The 20,848-nt window shown below is 37.0% G+C and overlaps 1 protein-coding gene across 8 annotated transcripts in view; it reads left to right on the top strand.

The window, feature by feature from the left end:
- Positions 1-20,848, top strand: part of Utrn (utrophin) — a 521,188-nt gene that overhangs the window by 404,914 nt on the left and 95,426 nt on the right. For all 8 annotated transcript variants that reach the window (XM_074072723.1, XM_074072717.1, XM_074072708.1 and 5 more), the window contains 3 exons: positions 10,883-11,151; positions 16,077-16,223; positions 18,947-19,025. In XM_074072723.1, coding sequence (XP_073928824.1) covers positions 10,883-11,151; positions 16,077-16,223; positions 18,947-19,025 — 495 coding nt within the window. The remainder of the gene's footprint in view (positions 1-10,882; positions 11,152-16,076; positions 16,224-18,946; positions 19,026-20,848) is intronic.

Below are 20,848 nucleotides of genomic sequence, written 5' to 3'. Positions count from 1 at the left end.
ATTTAATAAAGCATAGAATTGATACTCATTTCTGTGCTTTGAAAACCTTCTGTTCCCTGGAATGAGATCTAGGCTCCTTCTCCTGGCACAGAGGCTGCACAGAAGTTTGGCCTCAGCTTTTCTGTCTGGCTGCATCTCATGCCTCTCTTCTCTTTCCTTGCCATCCATTGGACGGCATGGATAATGTTCTTCAGTCATGGTCTGCCTTGCTGGTGTCCTATCGTCCATCCTGTGTTTTCCTCTCTTACCAGTGTAGCATCTGTTCATCCTGCCCAACTCCACTCACAGCCTGTGTCTTCTGGACACTTTCCCTTTCTGAGCTCTCTTCCTTCACTCCCCTGCTGTCACCCCCCCACCCCCAGCTGTGTTACCAATATCTGCATCAGAAGCTTTGCCTTGGCTCTTTCCTTAGTAAGCAAACAAATTTATTGAAAATTTGAGTATGAATTATGATCTGATTGGCCGAGACAGAAAAATACAGTGCAGATTCTGTTCTTAGCTCACAGGCAAGCCACACAGCCCTTGCTCAGAGGTATGATCTCACACTTTAGATACTGCTGTAACCAGTTGAACTTGAAGTCTAGTAACTTCTGAGTAATTAGCAAAATGGAAGCGAGAAGGCAGGGAAAAGGTTGACAGTGAGAAATGACCCTGGCAGTCTGATAGCAATGAGGAGAAAGAAAACTATACAAAGGATTTATGAAAAATTTTTTAAAAGTCAGAGTAGTCTTTGGGCTCTTTAAAATTAAAAAAACTAAAGCTATGAATTATGGTTTACTTTTCAAGGCAGAGTATAAATGTTAAAAGAAGGCATAAGAATTTATACTATATTTTAATAAATTTCTTTCTAAAGTGGTAACCATAAAAAATGGGGCTAAATGAGTGACATGTGTTTGTCTAGAAAAGTCAGCTACCGTAATAAATTATTCTGCTTGGAAATGGTTATTAAGCAAATGTGATTTTTAACTGAACTAAAATTATATGAATAATTATAAAAAATTGGAAGAGTTCACAGCTTTGTCAATGGTCCCCTTATCTTATTAAAACGATATGGAAATACTTAATGTCATTTAATTGGTATCATTTCAATATATAATTCCTGTTAGTGCAGTTGCATTGTTTTGATTTGTTCATAAAAAACTAGAACAATGAAACAATTGCCTCATCATTTGCATTGCTCCTTTTACTTTCCAACCCATTTTTATATTCATTCTCTGAACATCTCAATGAGTTGGGAAGAATATAAGGTATGATTTAAAAAAAAAAGAAAATACAAGAGCAAAGGCCTGGAAAATATTGCAGTGCCAACCAAGGTCATTCAGCTAATGACCGGGAGATACAAGAACAGAGCACTCAGCTTCCAGAGGGTGACCTTCCCTGACCACTGGTGTCTGTCTGGCTCATGGCTTTAATTTTATTTCTTCCATCTCTGCTCACTGAGGAGCCACCTGGCCATTGACCTCCTGTTCCTTCTTGACTCTTAGTGTCTAGAGCCTCTTAACCTTGTATACATGTGTCTTGGATTCCCTTTGTGCTGCCAACCTTTCTTTGCATTTTCATTTTCACATCCGAGTTCCTATGAAAACCACAGTCACATAATGAAGCCGTGCACTGGAGGACTCAGCCATAGGTGTCCTTAGCCCACTCCTACCCCAGGCCTCTGGAGGTCGTCAGGGAATACTTGTGCCTTTTCAGCTGTGCGTTACCTTCTGTTCAGGTTCACAGTCACATTTGCATGGGCAGTCAGAGCCGCATCTGTCCCCTCTCCCATCACAGACAGAGGCAGATGCAGGCAGGAAGGTCCACACAGGGATGCATCCCTGTCCCATGCTTGGCACACACATTTTATGACTTGAGGTTATGGTGTCAACAGTACACAAAACTGACAGCAATGTTATAGAATATCTTACCTCTGAAAGTGTTTATAAGTTACACAATTCATTGACTATATATATGTATAAGAAAAACTCTTTTATCTTCTACTCTTGATGTTTACAAACTTAAAAAATAGTTGGGGGCTGTAATGTAAGTCAGTGGTAGAGTGCTAGCCTAGCATGTGCAAGACTGTAGGCTTGATCCCAGCATCACAGAAAGAAAGGAAAGGTTGCATTATTTTCTTTGTTTGTTTCCCATGAATGTATTATTCCAGTGAAAGTACTACTGTTGCTACAAGTGTTACTCCACTTTTTTTTTTTTTTTTGACAGTATGGGGTTTGAACTCAGGGCCTCAGATTTGCTAGGCAGGTGTTCCACCCTTTTTTGCTTTAGTTGTTTTTCAGGTAGGGTCTCACAGTTTTTGTCCAGGGTTAGCCTTGGGCTAAGATCTTCCTGTCCCTCCCACATAGCTGGGATCACAGGCATGTACCACCATGCTCAGCTTACTGATTGATATGGGAGTCTTGCTAACTTTTTCCCGGGCTAGCTTAGAACTGAAGTTCTTCCAACTTCTAACTCCTGAGTAGCTGAGATTTAGAAGCATGAGCTACTATGCTTGGCTTAAAACTATTATTTCACTCAGGCTGTCTGAACATATATCTGTTTTAGCCTGGTATAGTCAATTTTGCTTCATTTAAATTATATTTCATTAATAGTTCTAGAAAACACAGATCTTAATTAAGTATGCTTGTGCATGTACAGTTGGTTATATGTAGTATGTGTAGTTGTGTATGTGCACACACAACTTCATAGTTGTGTATGAATGTGTCTGTGATTAGTGGCTACTGATCATCTTTTCAGATTAAAAAAGTAGGTACAGATGAATGTTTTCCTTTTTTGTCCTTTGATGGCTAGCTATGTGTTACAGTAGTATTTAATATGTTTTAACACAGGGTGTATTTTCTTAAATGTTTCATAATACTTTATAAAGCAAGTACTATCAGTATTTCTCTCCCGTGTGAAGTCTCCTATATTTTATGGTATAACAAAGAAGTACTAAATGACATTTTTCAGTCTATTATGTCAGTCCGTTCTATGCCAGTTTTAGCCAATAAAATTTCATGATCATTAAGTGAGTGAAGACGTGAAATTATCATCTACTTTAACAGAAGATACTTTTATACCAATTCTCAGTGTAACTTAAGGTTATATTATTATATATGATGAGGCCATACCACAGGTTACCTAACAGAAATAATTAGGCTAGTAAAACTAACAGGTGTTTCTCCCCAAGGCAATTTTTAGTTTATTTTCCTAATAACAGCTTTAGCAGTTAGAATCCCATTCACTGTAAGTGATAGACCCTGTGCTCCCACTTGAACAGGCGGGAGGAGGGATGAATCTGCCCCAAAATTGGCCCACAAGAAGGCGAGGGACCCAGCTGGATACAGGGGCCGAAATGCCACCCAGAAACCTTTGTCCATTTTCTTCTCTGTCTTTGCAAGTTTTTGTTTTCTGAGCTTTGCTCTGACAACTTCATGACAGAGAAGTAGGGATAGCCCTTCCTTAGATCCAGAACATTCTATGAGAGAGCTTTGGTTGATTCGCTTGAGGAACGACCTCCAAGATCTTCTAGAATTGGTAGTTCCCCTTTATAATCATAATGTTAGGTGGAGGATGAGTCAGTGCCCATAAAAGAAGGGATAAGTGAGAAGTGTTAGAACACACGACATTCACAACAAGCCAACCCTTACCAGAGTGTTGCCAGCGTGCGGCCTGTGCTGAGAACCCCTCCTGCCTATTTCATCTCATTATTGGAACAGCTCTTGGGGAGGCCCCTGTTACCAACCCTTTGTCAGAGGAGGAGACTGGGACTTTGAGAGGTTTAGAAGCATGTGTGAAATCCAAACCCCAGCTTTTGTCACCAAATGTGCTACTCCTCACCATCATAGGATGCTGTCTTACCCATCTCAGTACACACCAGTGTTTCCAAATAGTCAATGAAAGTCAGATTTTATTTTTTACATTATTTTAGTTTAAAATTCACAATTCAATATGTGACTCCCTGCATCTCCCTTCACTGCTGCTTTTTCTCTAATAGCATGCCTCTTAATACGATCACACACGGGTTCACTGACTTTCTGCCACCAAGGGAGAAGGAGTTTAGCCACTGTTAGGATTTGTCTTTTTAATTTTCATATAAAAAGTTGAAGTATAAGTAATTGCTTTCCAGCCTGTAGACCACAGCAATAATTTAATTAGTTTCACAAGTGCAAATTAGTAAAGTTGTAATGCATGAAAAAACAAGAAAAATACAATGCTGCTGTCTTTTCCACTGTTCCTAACTACAGCGTAATAATGTGATCCCTCCTGAATTAAGGTTCTGTAGCATACATCCGTATGGATGTAGTGCATCTAGTCTTCGATTTTTCTAAAATATAAGGAATTAGTGAGGAAGCCCATCAATTCAGTCAAATTTCAAAGCTCTTTTTTCATGCTCATGTATACCATAGTAGCAAAGTCCCACTTAAAAATTTTTACAGTAAGAGAATTTAATACTTAAAATTAAAAGGGACATTTCCTATACTACTGTTTTTGTGAAATTCTTTAAAATTTTTTTAATGACATAGATAAAGTTGGATATGGTCAGGGATTTTATCCATCCAGCTAATGTTCTTTGGTCATATTCACCTCTTCTATTACTCTTTCTTATGAAATCCCATTAAATAACAAATCAACATTTTTGATGTTGATGACAAAGTTAGCTTGATGGCCACACAGTTTAAATTAATTGTTCACTGTCTGTTACTTTCTCTAGTCAATGTTATGACCATCCATAAATCATCTGTGCCTCCTAAAAAAATAGCATCATTTACATGTATGCCTTTTATGAGAACATCTGGGGTATTACTTTCTGATTTAAATATAAAGAATAGGAGGATGCTAGACTCTTTCAACATAGTGTAGTCAGTAGAGAACTAGAATCATCCGAGAATGAATTTGAGGTTTTACCATTTTTTAGAAGCGTAATCGTAACAAAGGCATAAAGCCTCCTCTTCCACTAAATTCCTCCCTTATGGTAGTGGTTCATGAGTACAAAGGATGCAGTACTTACCTTCTTTTATAGGCTTAGAAGAATGCTCCTGACTTCGGTGGCTTGATGAAATTAAGCTCGTGGGAAGCAATCCCAGGAGAGATGGGATCTCAGACTCTTCCTAAAGGAGGAAGGGGAGGAGAGTGCAAGCGAATTTTCTCTTTTCCGTTCTCCTCTCCTTGCTTCTCTTCCATGTTTCTTTTTCTTATGTCCAAGATGTGCAGAGGTCTGTCCAACCATCTTATAAATATGTAAGTGCCCACCTTGTGCTAGGTGCTTCGCTAGGTACTGGGAGTACAGTAAGGAAAAGACAGATGTCCTTGACCTCCTCAATTTACATTCCCAGTTTCCCTTCTCCCCTCTCAGTGCCACCTCCCCGCCCCCACTGACCTGTCTGCAGCTGCACAGCATGATAACTAATTTGAATAAGTTGCAAAACTGCCATTGCTGTGAGGAAATTTAAGGAATGTTCAGTTACAGAAAATTGGAAGTTGGATCTCAGGTTCTTAGATGGGCCTTGATTATCTGTTCCTGGATCTCTCTGCTGTTCTAGTTCGTTCCCTGGACACTAATCTCCTTAGTGGTTTGCCTTTCCTTCTTCCGCAGCTCAACACTGGCTTTATTTACTCTACAGAAACTAAAACATATTTAGACTCTAGTTCTATCTTCATTGCTTTTCCACTCAGAAGTGCCATTAATCTATCTCCCCAGTGTGACTATGTTCTTATTTCCTCTTCATTTCCCCCCTCTTATTACCTTGCATTTTGGTATTTGTGGAAAGGTATTTCCTAAATCTCTTTGGCTTTCTTAATCTCCCCACTCCCTCAGGACTTGAGATATCTGTCTTCATGGATAGATCAATATCCTTACTGAAGGATTTAGACTACACGTTCCCAGGTTGCTCTATTTTGAGTAGCCTCTTATTATTGTCATCCTTATAATTTATAAGATGAACATAATTAGAAACATTAATCAGTTGGTGGCATTTGATGATACATTTGTAATCTGGTTCAGAGTGAGTTGTTTTCATCAGTCATCATACAGACGAGGATATGGGCAGTCTTCCTAAACTCTGATGGAACATTTCAGAGAGATTAAGTTGATTTTAATTATTTAATCAGGAAATCTTGGGAGACTGGATACCTATTAATCAGAAACATCTTTTGGTTACAGAGAGAAAGAAGCGGGGGGGGGGGGGGAGATCCTGAGAGAAAGTCACATCTTTTCCCTTGAAATTTTGTAGGCTAATCAATCTGGTTTGCTTTTGTGAAAATCTCTAGAGAAATGTGAATCTCATAGACTTAGTAATAAAACGATAAAAGGAATGTAAGAAAAACCTTCACTCAGGGCTTATCTTGTGCTTTGCAGATATAAACTGAGGTTCAAAGAAATAAGGGATTTAGTTTAGGATTATGTATTATTGTTAGAAGGCGCCTTCTTGTGGGCCAATTTTGGGGCAGATTCATCCCTCCTCCCGCCTATTCAAGTGGGAGCACGGGGTCTATCACTTACAGTGAATGGGATTCTTACTGCTATTGTTAGAAATGATGTAGGTTCTCTTCATCTTTTCTTGTTACCATGTTCAGCAGTAAAAATGCCACTCACAATTTTTTTCCTAGCTTCTTTTAAGTTTTGATTTTCATTATTTGATGAAATAAAACAATAAGATTTCTGATACATGCAAAAAAGCAAATAGTGCCTAGTGCTGGTGTCTCATGCCTGTATTCCTACCTACTCAGGAGGCTGAGATCAGAAGGACTACATTTCAAGGCCAGCCTGGGCTAATAGTTTTTGAGATCCCCTCCATCTCCAAAATATCCAGAGCAAAATGTACTGGAGGTGTGGCTCAAGCACTGGAGTGCCTACTTTGCAAGCATTAAGCCACAAGTTCAAATCCCAGTCCCACCCCCCAAAAAAGCAACTAGTACCAATAAAATGTATGGAATTACCATGCTTGGAATGACTTTGGAAAGCTTGTCATTCCCTGTCACAGTTACAAACGTAAGTGCTTTATGTGGATGGGGGAAGAGAAAGAAAAACTGAGTGCAGAACTTTTGTGAAGTTGAATATTTGCAAAAAAGAAAAAAAAAAGCAAAGCTAAAAATTCTATTCAGTTCAACTCAGTTCAGTGATTGTATATTAAAGACAATACCAGTCTCTGGTTAAGGTTTTCAAAACCAAGATGGAAAGAAAAAAAACACTTATGACACAAGGATTTAAAGTTAAGAATCAAAAGTCACAATGGAGATCATAAGTCAGTACCATAATTGAGAAAAAATGCAATAAAGATGGAGACTCTTTATTAAAAACAATTCTAGATGATTTTCAGAAATGTCTTATTATTTCATGAACAAAACATACTTTCATTTTCCAGTTTATAAAGTCACCTAGCTTGCCTAGGAGCCCAGAGACTGAAGCCACAGCCTCTGCTCCTGGGTCAGGTTTGGTTTTCCTCATTTGTAGTCTTTCTCTCCAGGGTGTAAAAGAGAGCATGGCATAAATGCTGCTCAACAAATTTGCATATTTGCAAAAATAAAGGTGATTGGATAAGAAAGAAAATTTCTGGATCGAACTTTCCTTTCTCTTCTCTTTTCTTCCTTTTTCTTCTTTCTAACATTATCCATTATTTCTTAATTATCTTTGTAACACAGTAAAGGCATTGCTATTCAAAGTAATGAAAGTAGAAAATAAATATAACATTTACAATGTATAATATGTCAATAATCTAAATGTATAAATAATTTAAAAATTACATATAACTCTACCCTTGAAGTTTGGTGATGTGGGAAGAGGAGAATGGAGAGGTGACAGTAATCAGGGACACAAACGCCCATGGTACCTGCAAGCACATACACACTTAGGAAGTAGGGAAAGTGACAGAGGAAGAGATCCTGGTCTCTGAATTGCTAGCAGATCTGTATCCCTTTCTCCTGCTGTTGCCTTTGTCTCCAGCATCAGCCTCCGTTACTGCTTTTCAAATGCAAATTAGTTTCCATTCTTTTTGCTCCTTGGCCTCTGATATTTAGTGACTGTGCTCCACATGGGGTTGACAGAATACCCACTGGAGGGGAAATGTCCCATGATTCAGCTGCAGGGACCAAACACATGAACTTCTATTTCAATGGACCAGGCATGTTCTATCCTAAGTACTCAAACCACCTGGGGAGCCTGGACCTGTGTCCATGCCAGGCCTCACCTTGACCAGTTAGATGAGTGTCTGTGAGGTAGGACCTCTGATATCAGCTTTTAGAACTAAAAACCCTCTGCAGGGTTTCTAATGCAATACCAGACTCCTATGAGGGCTTTAGAATTTACCACAGAACATTTAGAAAATCTAAGGGAACATTTGTCTTTTGATTTTCAAATGAGAGGATTTTATTTTTGAAAGAAGCAATCATTTCCCTGTATTTCATTTTTTCTGCCTTTCTGAAGTTTAGTTTGTTTTTCTTTTTTTTACCCTGAATTATCATAACTTGATATTTCATGTCTCACAAATATCCTGCAAAGTTTTGGTTTCCTCTTGTACTTTGTTCTGTTCTTGGTTAACAGTACACATTGAACTAGATTCTATATTGTTACAGGCTGATTTTTTTTTATATATAGACTTTTTATATATAGATTTTTATATATATATAAAAATCTTTATATATAGATTTTTTTTTATATATAGATCTTTGCTTTCTTCTGAGTAGCTGCTTCAGTGGGGATTATATAATAAATGCCACAAAAGCACTGCTCAATCAGAAGACCTGACATTAAATGAAGACAAAAAATGTCATAGTCACTAGAAGGTGTTTTGTCACAGGACAAAGAAGCCTCTGTCTCTCTCCATGCTGAGTTATTTAATGACTGACTCAGAAACACCTTTTATTTTATCCACTGAAAATCATCATAATTAAGTTGTCTATTCTGAAATTGGCAGGTTTTTTTTTTAACAATAATCAGTGAAATACAAGTGTTTAAAATATATTTTTGAAAAAGCCCAAGTGACTTATTAACCAACACAGGTGTTACCATCATAAAAGTCCTTCATTTCTTCCTTCCTGAGGTGCTCACAGTTGGCATGTTGCATTTATATAAAGTGTATAATACTTAATGTAAATGTTATATTTAGCCTTTTATAGATATCCTAAAGATACAAAGATTTAAATAAGGTTTGCCTTTCCAAACACATGCCTTTCTTCAGAAAGTCTTTTTCCTTAGAAACCTTGGAATTCTGACATTGCCTGTGTCAGGACTTTTCTCCAGGCTACTTGGCTTCATCTCTTGGTTGTTACTTGTTTTTCAGTGCTGGGGATCAAATTGGGGCCTCACACTAAAATAGAGACCCCATCTGAAAAATAAATGTAAACTTAATAGTAGAAAGGGCAGGGGATGTGACTTAGGTAGTGCAAGGCCTTGAATCCAAACCCAGCACCACCCAAATTAAAATTAATTAATTAAAGACAGATAGGTAGGAGAGCTTGCCTCAGGTCAACTTATGATGAAGTTTGTCTTACAATGAAGTTTAGTATACTTCATTTTAGCAGCGATTTGGAACATTTGGGATGAAGTGGAAATTGCCAGTAATGTGGTTTGTGTTAAAAGATTCAAGTTAAAAGATAGGAATTATCACAAATAATGAGCATAGATGGTCCCTGACTTTTGAAGGTTCCATTGAAGATTTTTTAACTTTCTAGTAGTGTAAAGTACGCTCCTGCAAACTCTCCATTCACGTTCAGTACAGCATTCAGTACATTTCACGAGCTATCCAACACTGTTATAATAGAGGCTTTGCATCGTCTCCTGTGTAGGCCAGTATAAGTGCTCTGAACACACTTAATGTTCACTGGGCTAAGCTATGATGTGTTTTTAATTTATGGTATTTTCAATTTAGGAGGGGATTATTAGGACATAACCCTATCATAAGTCAAGGAGTACCTGTATGCATTTCTCTCTTAAGTTAATCTGCAGTTTACCTTTACTGTCTGTTTCCAGGGAACAGCTGGGAGAGCATCATCAAACCAAACAGGCAGGACAGCAGGCATCTTCAGGTGTAGAGGGTGATGAGGGCCCAGGAGTGTTAAGCTGTGCAGGAAACCTTTCTGATCTGCTTTGAGAGTGATCTGTGTCCATTGCACTCTTTTGCCCTTCTTTTGTCTGCTCTCTACCTGTTTCTGACTCTTGGCTTTGAACTTGACATTGATTTCTGTGTCTCTGGCTTCTCTTCTGGATACTTACTCTTCTACCCACTTCCTGTGTGTCACCTGGCTTTGCATTATCTTCCCCTTCCTATCTGAAAGTCTGTTTATTTCTGACACTCTTGAAGCCGTCCTGCTATGTTACACATCTAGGGTGGTCTTTGTCATCTTGCTGCTTTCCTGTTGCAATGTTGGTGAATGCTGGTGAATGTTGGTATTTCTGGGCTACAGAAAATGTCCTTTATTAAAAATGAATTGCCAGAGAGACAGAGGGATGATGAAGTATCTAAGGTATGTGATTTGTCTTCTGTTAATTCTTTTTAAAAACACAGTATATTAATCTTATTTTCTCAGGGCTTTTCTTCATAACTTACATCTTCTCTACTAATTATACTTCCAATTTCTCTTGAGAACAATAAATGAAAACTGGATTTTACATAACTAAGTTTATGCTAAAAATTGTTGGTTCCTTGAGTTATCTTGTTACATTTCATGGTTTATAAGGATATAAAAATTAAGAAATCACCAAAAATGATGCCATTTATTAATCTGAGTATGTGAGTATGTGTTTAGATATAGCTGTGAATTAGTTGTGGAGAAATTTCTTCTTACCTTGACCATGGTAACTCTGTGTACCTTGGTACTTGCCATAAGAAAGGTGTTATCCCCAGTTGGCTATGAAGAATATACAATTGATTATTCAAACTATTCCTTTTCCCCCCTTTATTCATAGAATTGACTCCAGAGGAGAGAGCCCAAAAGATTGCCAAAGCCATGCGTAAACAGTCTTCTGAAGTCAAAGAGAAATGGGACAGCCTGAATGCTGTGACCAGTAATTGGCAGAAGCAAGTGGACAGGGCGTTGGAGAAGCTCAGAGATCTGCAGGGAGCTATGGATGACCTGGACGCAGACATGAAGGAGGCAGAAGCGGTGCGGAATGGCTGGAAGCCAGTGGGAGACTTGCTCATTGACTCTCTGCAGGATCACATCGAGAAAACCATGGTCAGCACGGTTTAAGAATGTCTCATTATTAAATATAACACAAATAAAGAGCCATATCTATCTATCTATCTATCTATCTATCTATCTATCTATCTATCAATCATCTATCATTCTCTCTCTTATCATTTATCTATATCTAAAGCCAGTGGTGCTGTACCCCCCAACCCAAGTCAGGAGTAAAAGGTGAATTTAGCTCTAAATTTCACTGGTAGTCAGGAATTGCCTGAAATTAGGGATGCTAACCCTATGGTCTGAACATTGTTTGATTTCCCATATTCTTGAACATCTCTAGAACAAAACTTAATGAAATTTAGGTACAATAACAACTTTAGCATAAAATTTATAATAACACATAAAGCTATATATTTGATAGTCATGACTCATATTAAGGGACAAGTGAATAAAAAAATTAAAAGGATTAGTCTGACAGTATCTATCATGTATGAAAATTTTATTGCAGAAAGTATACATCTTTTGTGCACAGACATTGGATAACAGTCTTCTTTTTATATGCATGTGACTGAATAGGAGAGCAAAGAAGATCTAGAAAATGAACTGAATACATAAGCAGTGCAGTACACGTATAGAGACATAGAAATAATAGATAGCATTTATTGAAGCTTATTATGTGCCAAGAACTATTCTTAGACAATTTATATGTATATCTTTTTAAATTTCCCCCCCAAGAACATAGGTATTATTGTTATAGCCTATTTTACACATTAAAAAACTGAAGGTAATTGTTCAAGCCCACACAGCTAACCAAGTGGTAGAATTTTTGTTTTGTGATTGTTTTTGTTCATCTCCTTCTTACAGAGACCTCCTTCATACTAAAACCATTAAATATAACCTTGATCAACTCTGATTTAAAGCTCTAAATTATTACTAAGAGTATTGGGCAATATGAGTTAAGTAGGCCTCTTTTTACAACCTTCGTATCCCAAAAGCCATTATCTGTGGATAGAAATAATTTCAAACAAACTTCAGAAAACACAGAAGTGTGGCTTTTTTGGGAATTGTATGTCGTTATATTGTAATGGATGGTTTTAAACACTGAAAAATTTTAATTCAGTGACTTATGAAAGTTCATCCTATTGGATAGCAAAAGAGCCTTCTGGTTAGAGCAGGAGTTTACCCATTTGAATTTGAATGTATCCATTTATAATTCAGGATGATTAATGTAAGAGGAAAAATGGAAATTGTATCTGGAATCATTAGAGGCCCCAAAGTTTGTGAGTTGTTAATCTCATGTAATTATGGGAATTACTGCCTGTACATCCAGATCTTATTGTTCAAATCTCTGCTTAAGTGGAAAGCCAAAAAAATTAATATTTTAATTGAAAAGAATCAACTATGGATTAAAGTATTTTAACACCTTATTCAGAAAAAAGAAAATATAAACCTAAGTCTCATTAAACCAAATAAACTCAAAATCTAGGACATTCTACATATGCCTTAAAGTATATTCCAAATCCTATTGAAGCCGTAATCAGGTTATTGCTAAATATTATTATGTATGGCAAAGCAACCAGAAAACAAAATCTTTGGGAATAATCAGATAATTTCAGCTCCTAAAACTATCCTTAATCATTCTTTTTTGCAGAATATACAACTCTGGCAGTAGCCAGGTTTGAGATTCACACCTGCCAGCAGATGGACTAGGACCTTTGATAATTAGCAGATGTTTCTGTTTTCACAGCAAGGGGGGCCATGCAGATTCTTATTCTCTTAAAGGAAAGGGCAGTCAAAACATGATAAATTGGTTCTTTATAGTAGAACACATGGCAGTTCTGAAACCATTTTAAAAGTTGCTTTAATTCGGGCCCCTTAATTTGGAAGCCCTTAAAATGCAGAAGATAAACCTTCTTGATAAAGAGATCCTTTATTGCCATTAAACACCTGGTCATAACAATAAAAATAAAGCACCAGAGAACAGGTTTGTCCAAGCTCTTTTTAAAAATTTCACCTATGGCTTATAATGGAAAAACATTATTTTGGTAGGGGAAAAGTTTAAACTCCTTTATTAATCTTTAAGATTTAAAAAACTTGTCTTGACATTATAATTTAATTTTTAAAACCCTTTTTACTATCTATTGAAATAAAACTGGATATTATTTAAAATTGTAAAATGATTAAGTCTCAGACCATTTTCTAGCATTTTACTTTTCCTTTTTAATACCTAAAATAAAGGCATTGATTTTAAAAGCTGATTCTAGTTCTCAAGTTTTCCAAGGTAACCATGAAGAATATATTAATCAATAAAGTTAAACTCATGACTCAAGAGTTCTGTGACAAGATCAGACTGAAAAATTATCTTCCCTACCACACCCGCTTTGTCCCTGGCTTTGGTATTAATTGTTGCTCCTCTTCATCTGTAAGGCCTCTGTTACCATACAACTGCATTTGTGCCTCTGTCTGTGTGATCACCTTATGTCCTCCATGCAGGAATGGAGAAGGGTGACCACAAGCCTAAATTCCTTCGTCTTCCATATTGTAGCAGTTCATACAACTTTTGAGGCCTCCCTTCTTGTCCCTGCTTATGATACATTGGTGTCTGTAGAGTTTTGGTGACATTCTTTACTTATGCCTATTGACTTCTGTGCTCACTGTCATATATGTATATGTCATATATGTGTGTGTGTGTCATATATATACTGTCATATACTACATGTCAACAGCATGTGTATTTCCCATGCACTTCTGGGCTCCTGGTTCTTTCTACCAACTATTTGCTGGTTATCTGTACCTTTGATTCCTTCATGTATCTTTTAGGCATGTGCAAAAATTTGAATCACTAAATAATATCTTCCAGTTTAACTTAAATTAATACCCTTTTTAAAACCTGTAGTTGATTCCTCAATATTATCTTGAGGTTTATCAAGCATAATGATTACTTTTAGCCTTTGTATTTGTAGGGGAGGCAAAATTTTACCTCTGCCCTCTGAGGAGGCTTTTCATCTGAGTCTGAGAATTAAGCTGACATAAGACAAAGTAACAGGAGAAATGCACAGATTTCAATCAGTTTTTATGTCACACAGGAGCAACCATCTGGAAATGAAGACCTAAAGAAATGGCAGGGCCTAAATAATTTTTTGTTAGATTGAACAAAGACAGGCAATTGGGGAAAATTAATTTATGTGAGAGACTAAAGGAAGAGAAGCATTACATTAACAGTCTGTGCGGCCTGTTGTTGGTCTCAGCCTTGCATTGTTGACGATAAACAGGTGAGTTTCCTCCTGTATGGGGAGGATATTTTCCATGAGTTTTACCTCCTACTTTCAGGAGGAGACATTGTGGGGGAGGTCAGTGTAGCCTTCTTTGTACCTACTACTTTTTAAAGTGCCTTTAGCTCAAGTTGATTCTTACATCCACCTAGCATGTTGGGAGATACACAGGGTGATGGAAAGTTTGGAAGAAAGAGGAAAAGGGGGTGGTTACAGAGGCTTTCTTTTTATATGCATCGGGAAGAAGCCAAATTGATAAAGTAATGTTAATGAATGTATTCCTTAGAACACTTCGATGTATGTTATTGCATTAACAAAACTTGGGGTGGTGAAAAAAAGGGGAGATGGAAGGAAGTGAAGAAATGATAAGATCTGACAATGCTAATAGGATGTTTATAATACCATCTACCTGTGAGTTAAGTTTGGTAGAAGAGTACTTTTTTTTGGTAGACTATACTTTTGTAATGTACCAAAGAGTTAAAAACAATACGCTATTCTCTTAGCGTCTCTTCTCTTTTCTGACTTTCTGTATTGATTTAGTTGTACCTCCAATAACATTTTTGTGAGCCTTTGTTGGTAGAAACAAATTCTGCCAATCTTGGCATTGCAAGTCTTAAGGTGAATGTTAGAGAGAGAGTCTGTTCTGAGCAAGCTTTCATTCTTGGTTGAAATAGCAAGGATATCGATGCTCATATTACCCAAAGTAAGTGCTCTGATAAGGATTGATATGTAAAATATTTAACAACAGGTTTCGTATGGCTCTGAACATTCTGAACAATCAGAAGAGCCCCACTCTAAAATCCAATTTGTGTATTCTGATGTGTGTTGGCTGATAATCCTGGCTAGCCTGGAGAGACCAGAGAGAATGTCCCAAAGTGCAGGGAGGGGCCTCTAGCCAAGGTTACAGAGGAAAAGGCCTCAGGAAAGTCTTCCTGAGGGGTAGGGGACCCTAGCTGATTCTTTTAAAGGATCTGTAGCATCTAGACAGACTTCTCTTGGGAAAAGGGAAGATAAACATAGAGGCAGGCAGAATTATGTGGACAGTGGAGAAACTTACTGTTCTCATTACTCTGTTTGCTCTCCTAAGATTGTCATTGGTGTTTTGCCCTTCTTTACATCTGTCCCTAACCCCCATACCTCCTACCTGTACTATGCCCAGAGGTGCCATTTGTCAGTTCTAAGACCCTTTATCTCTTTTCCTATACCTCTGCTCTTCCTGCTCACCACTCACCACAGACAGTGACCATAAGAGATTCTAAAAGGCCGAGCAAACCTTGTCAGGAAAGAATAGCCACAGGTCTATGGTTAGGGAAGTTGTTTTTAACTAGCCACCTCCTTTAAGTGAAAACAGGTTCAAATCAAATTGTTGCATTAGGTGAAAGAAGTATTAAGGTAATCATATTAGGAAGCAAAGGAAAATAGGACAGAAAATTAAAGATTGAATCAAGACTAGAAATCAATAAAGTGGACAATAACAGCAAAAATTTTCCAGATTAATTTGCACATGATAAATGAGTTTGCATCATCATTTTTCTGTTTACACATTTATTTAAATGCTCTGGATTGTGAGGCTGGTCATCCAGATTACTAAAGACCTGATCAAGCAGGCTATTGTTGAGTGATTAACTCTAGTGGATGGCCTCCACAAAGTAGCTTTTGCTTTATTTTTCTCCAGTGACATATTTTTTATGTTTCTTGCAGGCATTTAGGGAAGAAATTGCACCAATCAACTTAAAAGTTAAGACGGTGAATGATTTGTCCAGCCAGCTATCTCCCCTTGACCTACATCCATCTTTAAAGATGTCTCGCCAGCTGGATGACCTTAATATGCGATGGAAACTTCTCCAGGTATCAGCTTAGCCACTTCAGCCTAGGCTTGGATGACCTTTAAACCCTTCTTAACTATTTTAGGCCATGTAATTATTTTCTTTCTCTTTACTGGTGAGATTTGATGAAGAATTAAGCAAGTAATGACATCAGGTATTTATCTTCTGGTATCTTCAGCCCAAGGGCCTCATTTATTTGTGACTACAGATTCCAACGTAATTTTTATGTACTTTTCATATGACATTTATAGCAAATTGCATAAAATCAAATAAATTACAGTAATTGGAACCCATAGTAGATCCCAGAAACATTTTTTCCCATCATAACTCAGGGAGTTATTTTTTCTTACCTTTAGTATATATATTTTTTCCTTTGAAAATTTAAGAAAGTTTCCCTAATCTTTCTTCAGATTGTTTGCTATTTAGGTGTCTTGCTTAGTTTTTCCAGGTAACACATTTATACTTTATCTCTTAGATCTGAGCTGCTTTATGTTGGTAGTTTTAATGACTCTAGACCCCACTTGCTCGATCCAGATATAATAGAGCCAAACCACAAATAGTTCTCTTGAGATTTCTTTCTAGGTATCAATATTTGAAAGCCACTATCAATGTCAATCAAGAGTTTATGGTTTAGAGCCAGCTCGTGCCTGAAATCCCAGCACCTGGAGGCTAAGCAGGAGGATCATGAGTTTAGGGTCTCCCTGGTCTATATAAAGAGACTGTCTCAAACAGACAAACAAAAAAAAAGCCTCTGGCTCAATGGAGCTGTGTCATATTTGGTGTTGAGTTCCTAGGAATAACAATAATCATTCTTTCCCCCTGAGAATTAGCAGGTCAACTTAAGTAAAAGATAACAAAAATTATTCTTAACTATGTCCTTTCTATAGTTTGGGCCAAATGTGATGTTTAGTAAATATGCAATATCGTTGTAGTATATAAGCCATTTTGTTTGAATTATGTAATATTTTATGGCATGGTTTGGTCTCCTACGTTAATTAAAACATCAAAATACCCAATGGCTCATATTTTATTAGTGGAATTCAAGAGGTAAGAAATGAGTCTATGGTGTTTGGCAGCCTTTCCTCTCTTTGCAAAGAGTGCTAATAATCTGGGATTAGCATAGCAAAATCATTAAAAGTATATGTGCCCACAGAAATGTTTGACCTTCTTTTTTCTTCTGCTTCATCTCTCTAATTCAGTTTTTCATGTGAGGATCCCTGTGGTCTATCTTGATTTACTACTATTTCTGTTATTCTTTTTCTGTTTCTGTTATCACCATCATCTCAAAGATTGCAGGGCAGGGAATTTGTTAAATTTGAAAGAGAACATGCATTCTGTACTTCTTACCTATGATCCTGGTAACTGCTGGAGCTCAGATGTTAGTTGCTGATTGGAACAGAAGAGAAAAATCTATGCTAGCAGGCAACATTGTTAAGTTTCAGGAATAGCATCTTATAAATTATGGCATTTGAATTCTTTGTCTTAATGAATAAAGTGCATTCTAATGTGATTTAAATAGCAAACCAGGAGAAACCAGAGCTGCCCAATGAGCCAGACGTACATAAGTTTCATTTAAAAGCAGCTGAGAGTGAGATCTAAATGGAACGGCTGACTAGCACTGCATAGACAAAGAGCAGGGAAAAGGCGGTGGAAATGTCAATAGGCTGCATGCAATTGCTATTGATTCCCGTTTAGTTTCTCAGTGTAACAGCTCTTTGCATGTTTATAATGTAGAGAACGAACCATAGAATATGTACAAGCAAATATAGCAGATAGGACTACACATATATCTCAACCGCAAGCAGACACTTGCACTGGGCAGCTCTGGTAGAGATGATCAGGAAAATCAGAAGATACTCCATACTCACTTGTCTTTTTACTACTTTCTGTCATTCCACTGACTCATTTCTTCTCTCTCTCTTCCTCATTGTCTTCTGTCTGTCTGTCTGCCTATCTGTTTATCCATCTATGTTTTTCCCTCCTTGGAGTATTCCAGGCTTCTTTTTTCATTCACTCCCTATATTCCTTTTTAACCATCTGCCTTACAAAGGAGACATGAGTAACCACTGACCCCATGACCCCACCCTGCCATAAGGTGCGTCAGAAGTTCTGCCTAGAGGAAGTTGGGGCATAAATTCTGGTACCAGATGACCCGGTATCAATAGTAGTGCTGCCACTTATTAGTTCTATATCCTTGATACTTCTTTATGTCCCAGTTTTTTCTTCATGGATAAAATGGTAATGATTATATTTAGCCGTATGGTTATTGTAAAGATTAAGAGAGTTGATTTTGGTCTGGGTGCCAGTGACTCATGCCTGTAATGCTAGCTACTTGAAAGGCTGAGATGGGGAGGATCATGGTTTGAGGTCAGCCTAGGCATACAGTTCACAAAACCTCTATCTCCAAAATAACCAGAGCAAAATGGACTGAGGAGTGACTCACGTGGTAGAGTAACTGTTCACAAATGTGAAGCTTGAGTTCAAACCCCAGTCCCACCAAAAAAAAAAAAAAAAAAAGTTAATTTGTATAAATTCCTCAGGAGAACACCTGGCATCATTTATTGCTTTATGATGCCAGAAGTTGATTTTCGTATTATTACTTTGATATCTGAAAAGGAGGAGTCTGTGTGAGAAGTAATATCTTGGGCAGTAGTATCATTTATCGTAGTACCCAAATCAAGGATATTATTAAAGGCATTATCTAAAAATCAAATATTTTCATCTGTCTTGTTCATGGGTGTTCAGGTCTCTGTGGACGACCGCCTTAAGCAGCTTCAGGAAGCCCATAGAGACTTTGGACCATCCTCTCAACATTTTCTGTCTAGTAAGTACTAGCAAACTTGACTGATCTCATTAGTTGAATAAAATAGTATATTTTTTCATTTTCACTCAAGAAGCCATATTCTTTGCTGTAAATATATTTACTTGCAGTAGCTCAATATACAAGAGGAGGTATTAACATTGTTAAAAATATTATTTATTGTTTATTATTATACTACTGTGATAATTGGTAAGTCTTTGGGGAAAAATGTCTTTAGATAAGAGTTTTCACTTGATCGTTTGTTATGATAACTAATATAACATCATATCATTGCTTTGTCATATAAAGGTTATGAATTTTTTCACACAAAAATAATTTTTGTATTTTAATATTTTAATTTTTGTCATCTGGGCGCCAGTGACTCATCCCTGTAATCCTAGCTATTTGGGAGGCTGAGATCAGGAGGATTGCAGTGCATGGTCAGCCTGGGCAAATATTCCAGAGACCTCATCTCCTAAATAGCCAGAACAAAATGGATTGGAGGTGTGGCTTAAGCAGTAGGGCGCCTGCTTTGCAAACGCAAGGCTCTGATTGCAAAACCCCAGTTCTGCCCCACCCCACCAAAAAAAGATTAAAATTTTTCTCCACAGAAAGTGCTTGTTAGTTTAACATGCACCTGCAGCTTTTAAAGTTAAAAAAAAAAAAAAACCTAACTCTTCATAAATTTTAAATGAGAAAACTTTGGTTTCTTAGGCTCTGTACAGTCATACTTAGCTTTTCTTCTGGGCAAGCATTGCAAATTGAGTTTTCATGTAATATCCTCCAAACAGGATTTTTAATTTTATATATACTTCATGACATCTTAAATAATTTGAGCTCCTTTTTTTATTTATCTCCCACTGCTGAGGATAATAAAGAATATACGATTGAGAGTCTCCCAGATGGAGTTTAAATATTCATTCTGCCTTTTACCAGACCTGTGAATTTCTGAAAGTCTCTTGGTCATAGCATATTTTAACACCTAATTCCTCTGATTACCTTGAGAATTAAGTGGAAAAGGATATAACGTTACACAAAGCACCTAGCCCAGTTCTTGGCACAAATGTTTTCAGCAAATATTAATTCCTTTTCATTTCCTTTAGCAATCATATGTAAGAGAGCAATTTGCTTAATTCAATTTAAGTAAAGTTTAAAACTTAGAGCTAAGCATATTTCTGGATTATGACAACTTCTTTGTATCTATAACCATAGAGAAAATTGAAGTATAATATTGTATCTCAGAAATAAATTGATTATATTTGTATTTTTCTATTAATCTTTTCCCTTGTTGATAAACTGTTTTACCTGAATTAAAGGTCAGGCTTTTCTTTCACATTTTCAAGAATCATAATCAGTCATTTCCTGTCATCCCCCTCACCCCGCCCTCCTACAAGCACACACTTGTCTCCATTTTCTCATATGAACCCATATACAGTTTATTGAGGGATGTGTAGTTCTTCCTGGAATACTGTCTGCTGAGTAAACTCGCATCAATAAATGGGTTTTTGGAGTATTATTTATTAACTATTCCAGATTTCTTATACTTAATTTTATATAATGTGTTAGAGAATGTGAAACTACATATTAAAGCCAAATTATAAAGGAATTTACAAAATAATTGAGACTCTCTTTAAGTTCTAAAGATCAGATTCCTATTAATATTGATGAAGCCCTGCATTTGCAGTTAGCACCCACTCTCCCATTCTAGAAATCACGTTCTTTGAGGAATGAAATATTCTGAAGTTCATCACACTTTGGGAGCGTCCAGCCTTTCATTTTCTAGTGCTGATGGAGTAAGGAAGATGAAGCTATTCAAATCAAAGCAATTATTAAAATGAATGAAAAGC

The sequence above is a fragment of the Castor canadensis genome, chromosome 1 (assembly GCF_047511655.1).
Source record: "Castor canadensis chromosome 1, mCasCan1.hap1v2, whole genome shotgun sequence".
Taxonomy (NCBI): Eukaryota; Metazoa; Chordata; class Mammalia; order Rodentia; family Castoridae; genus Castor; species Castor canadensis.
Note: the sequence above shows the minus strand (reverse complement) of the source record. Positions and strands in the feature narration are given on the sequence as shown.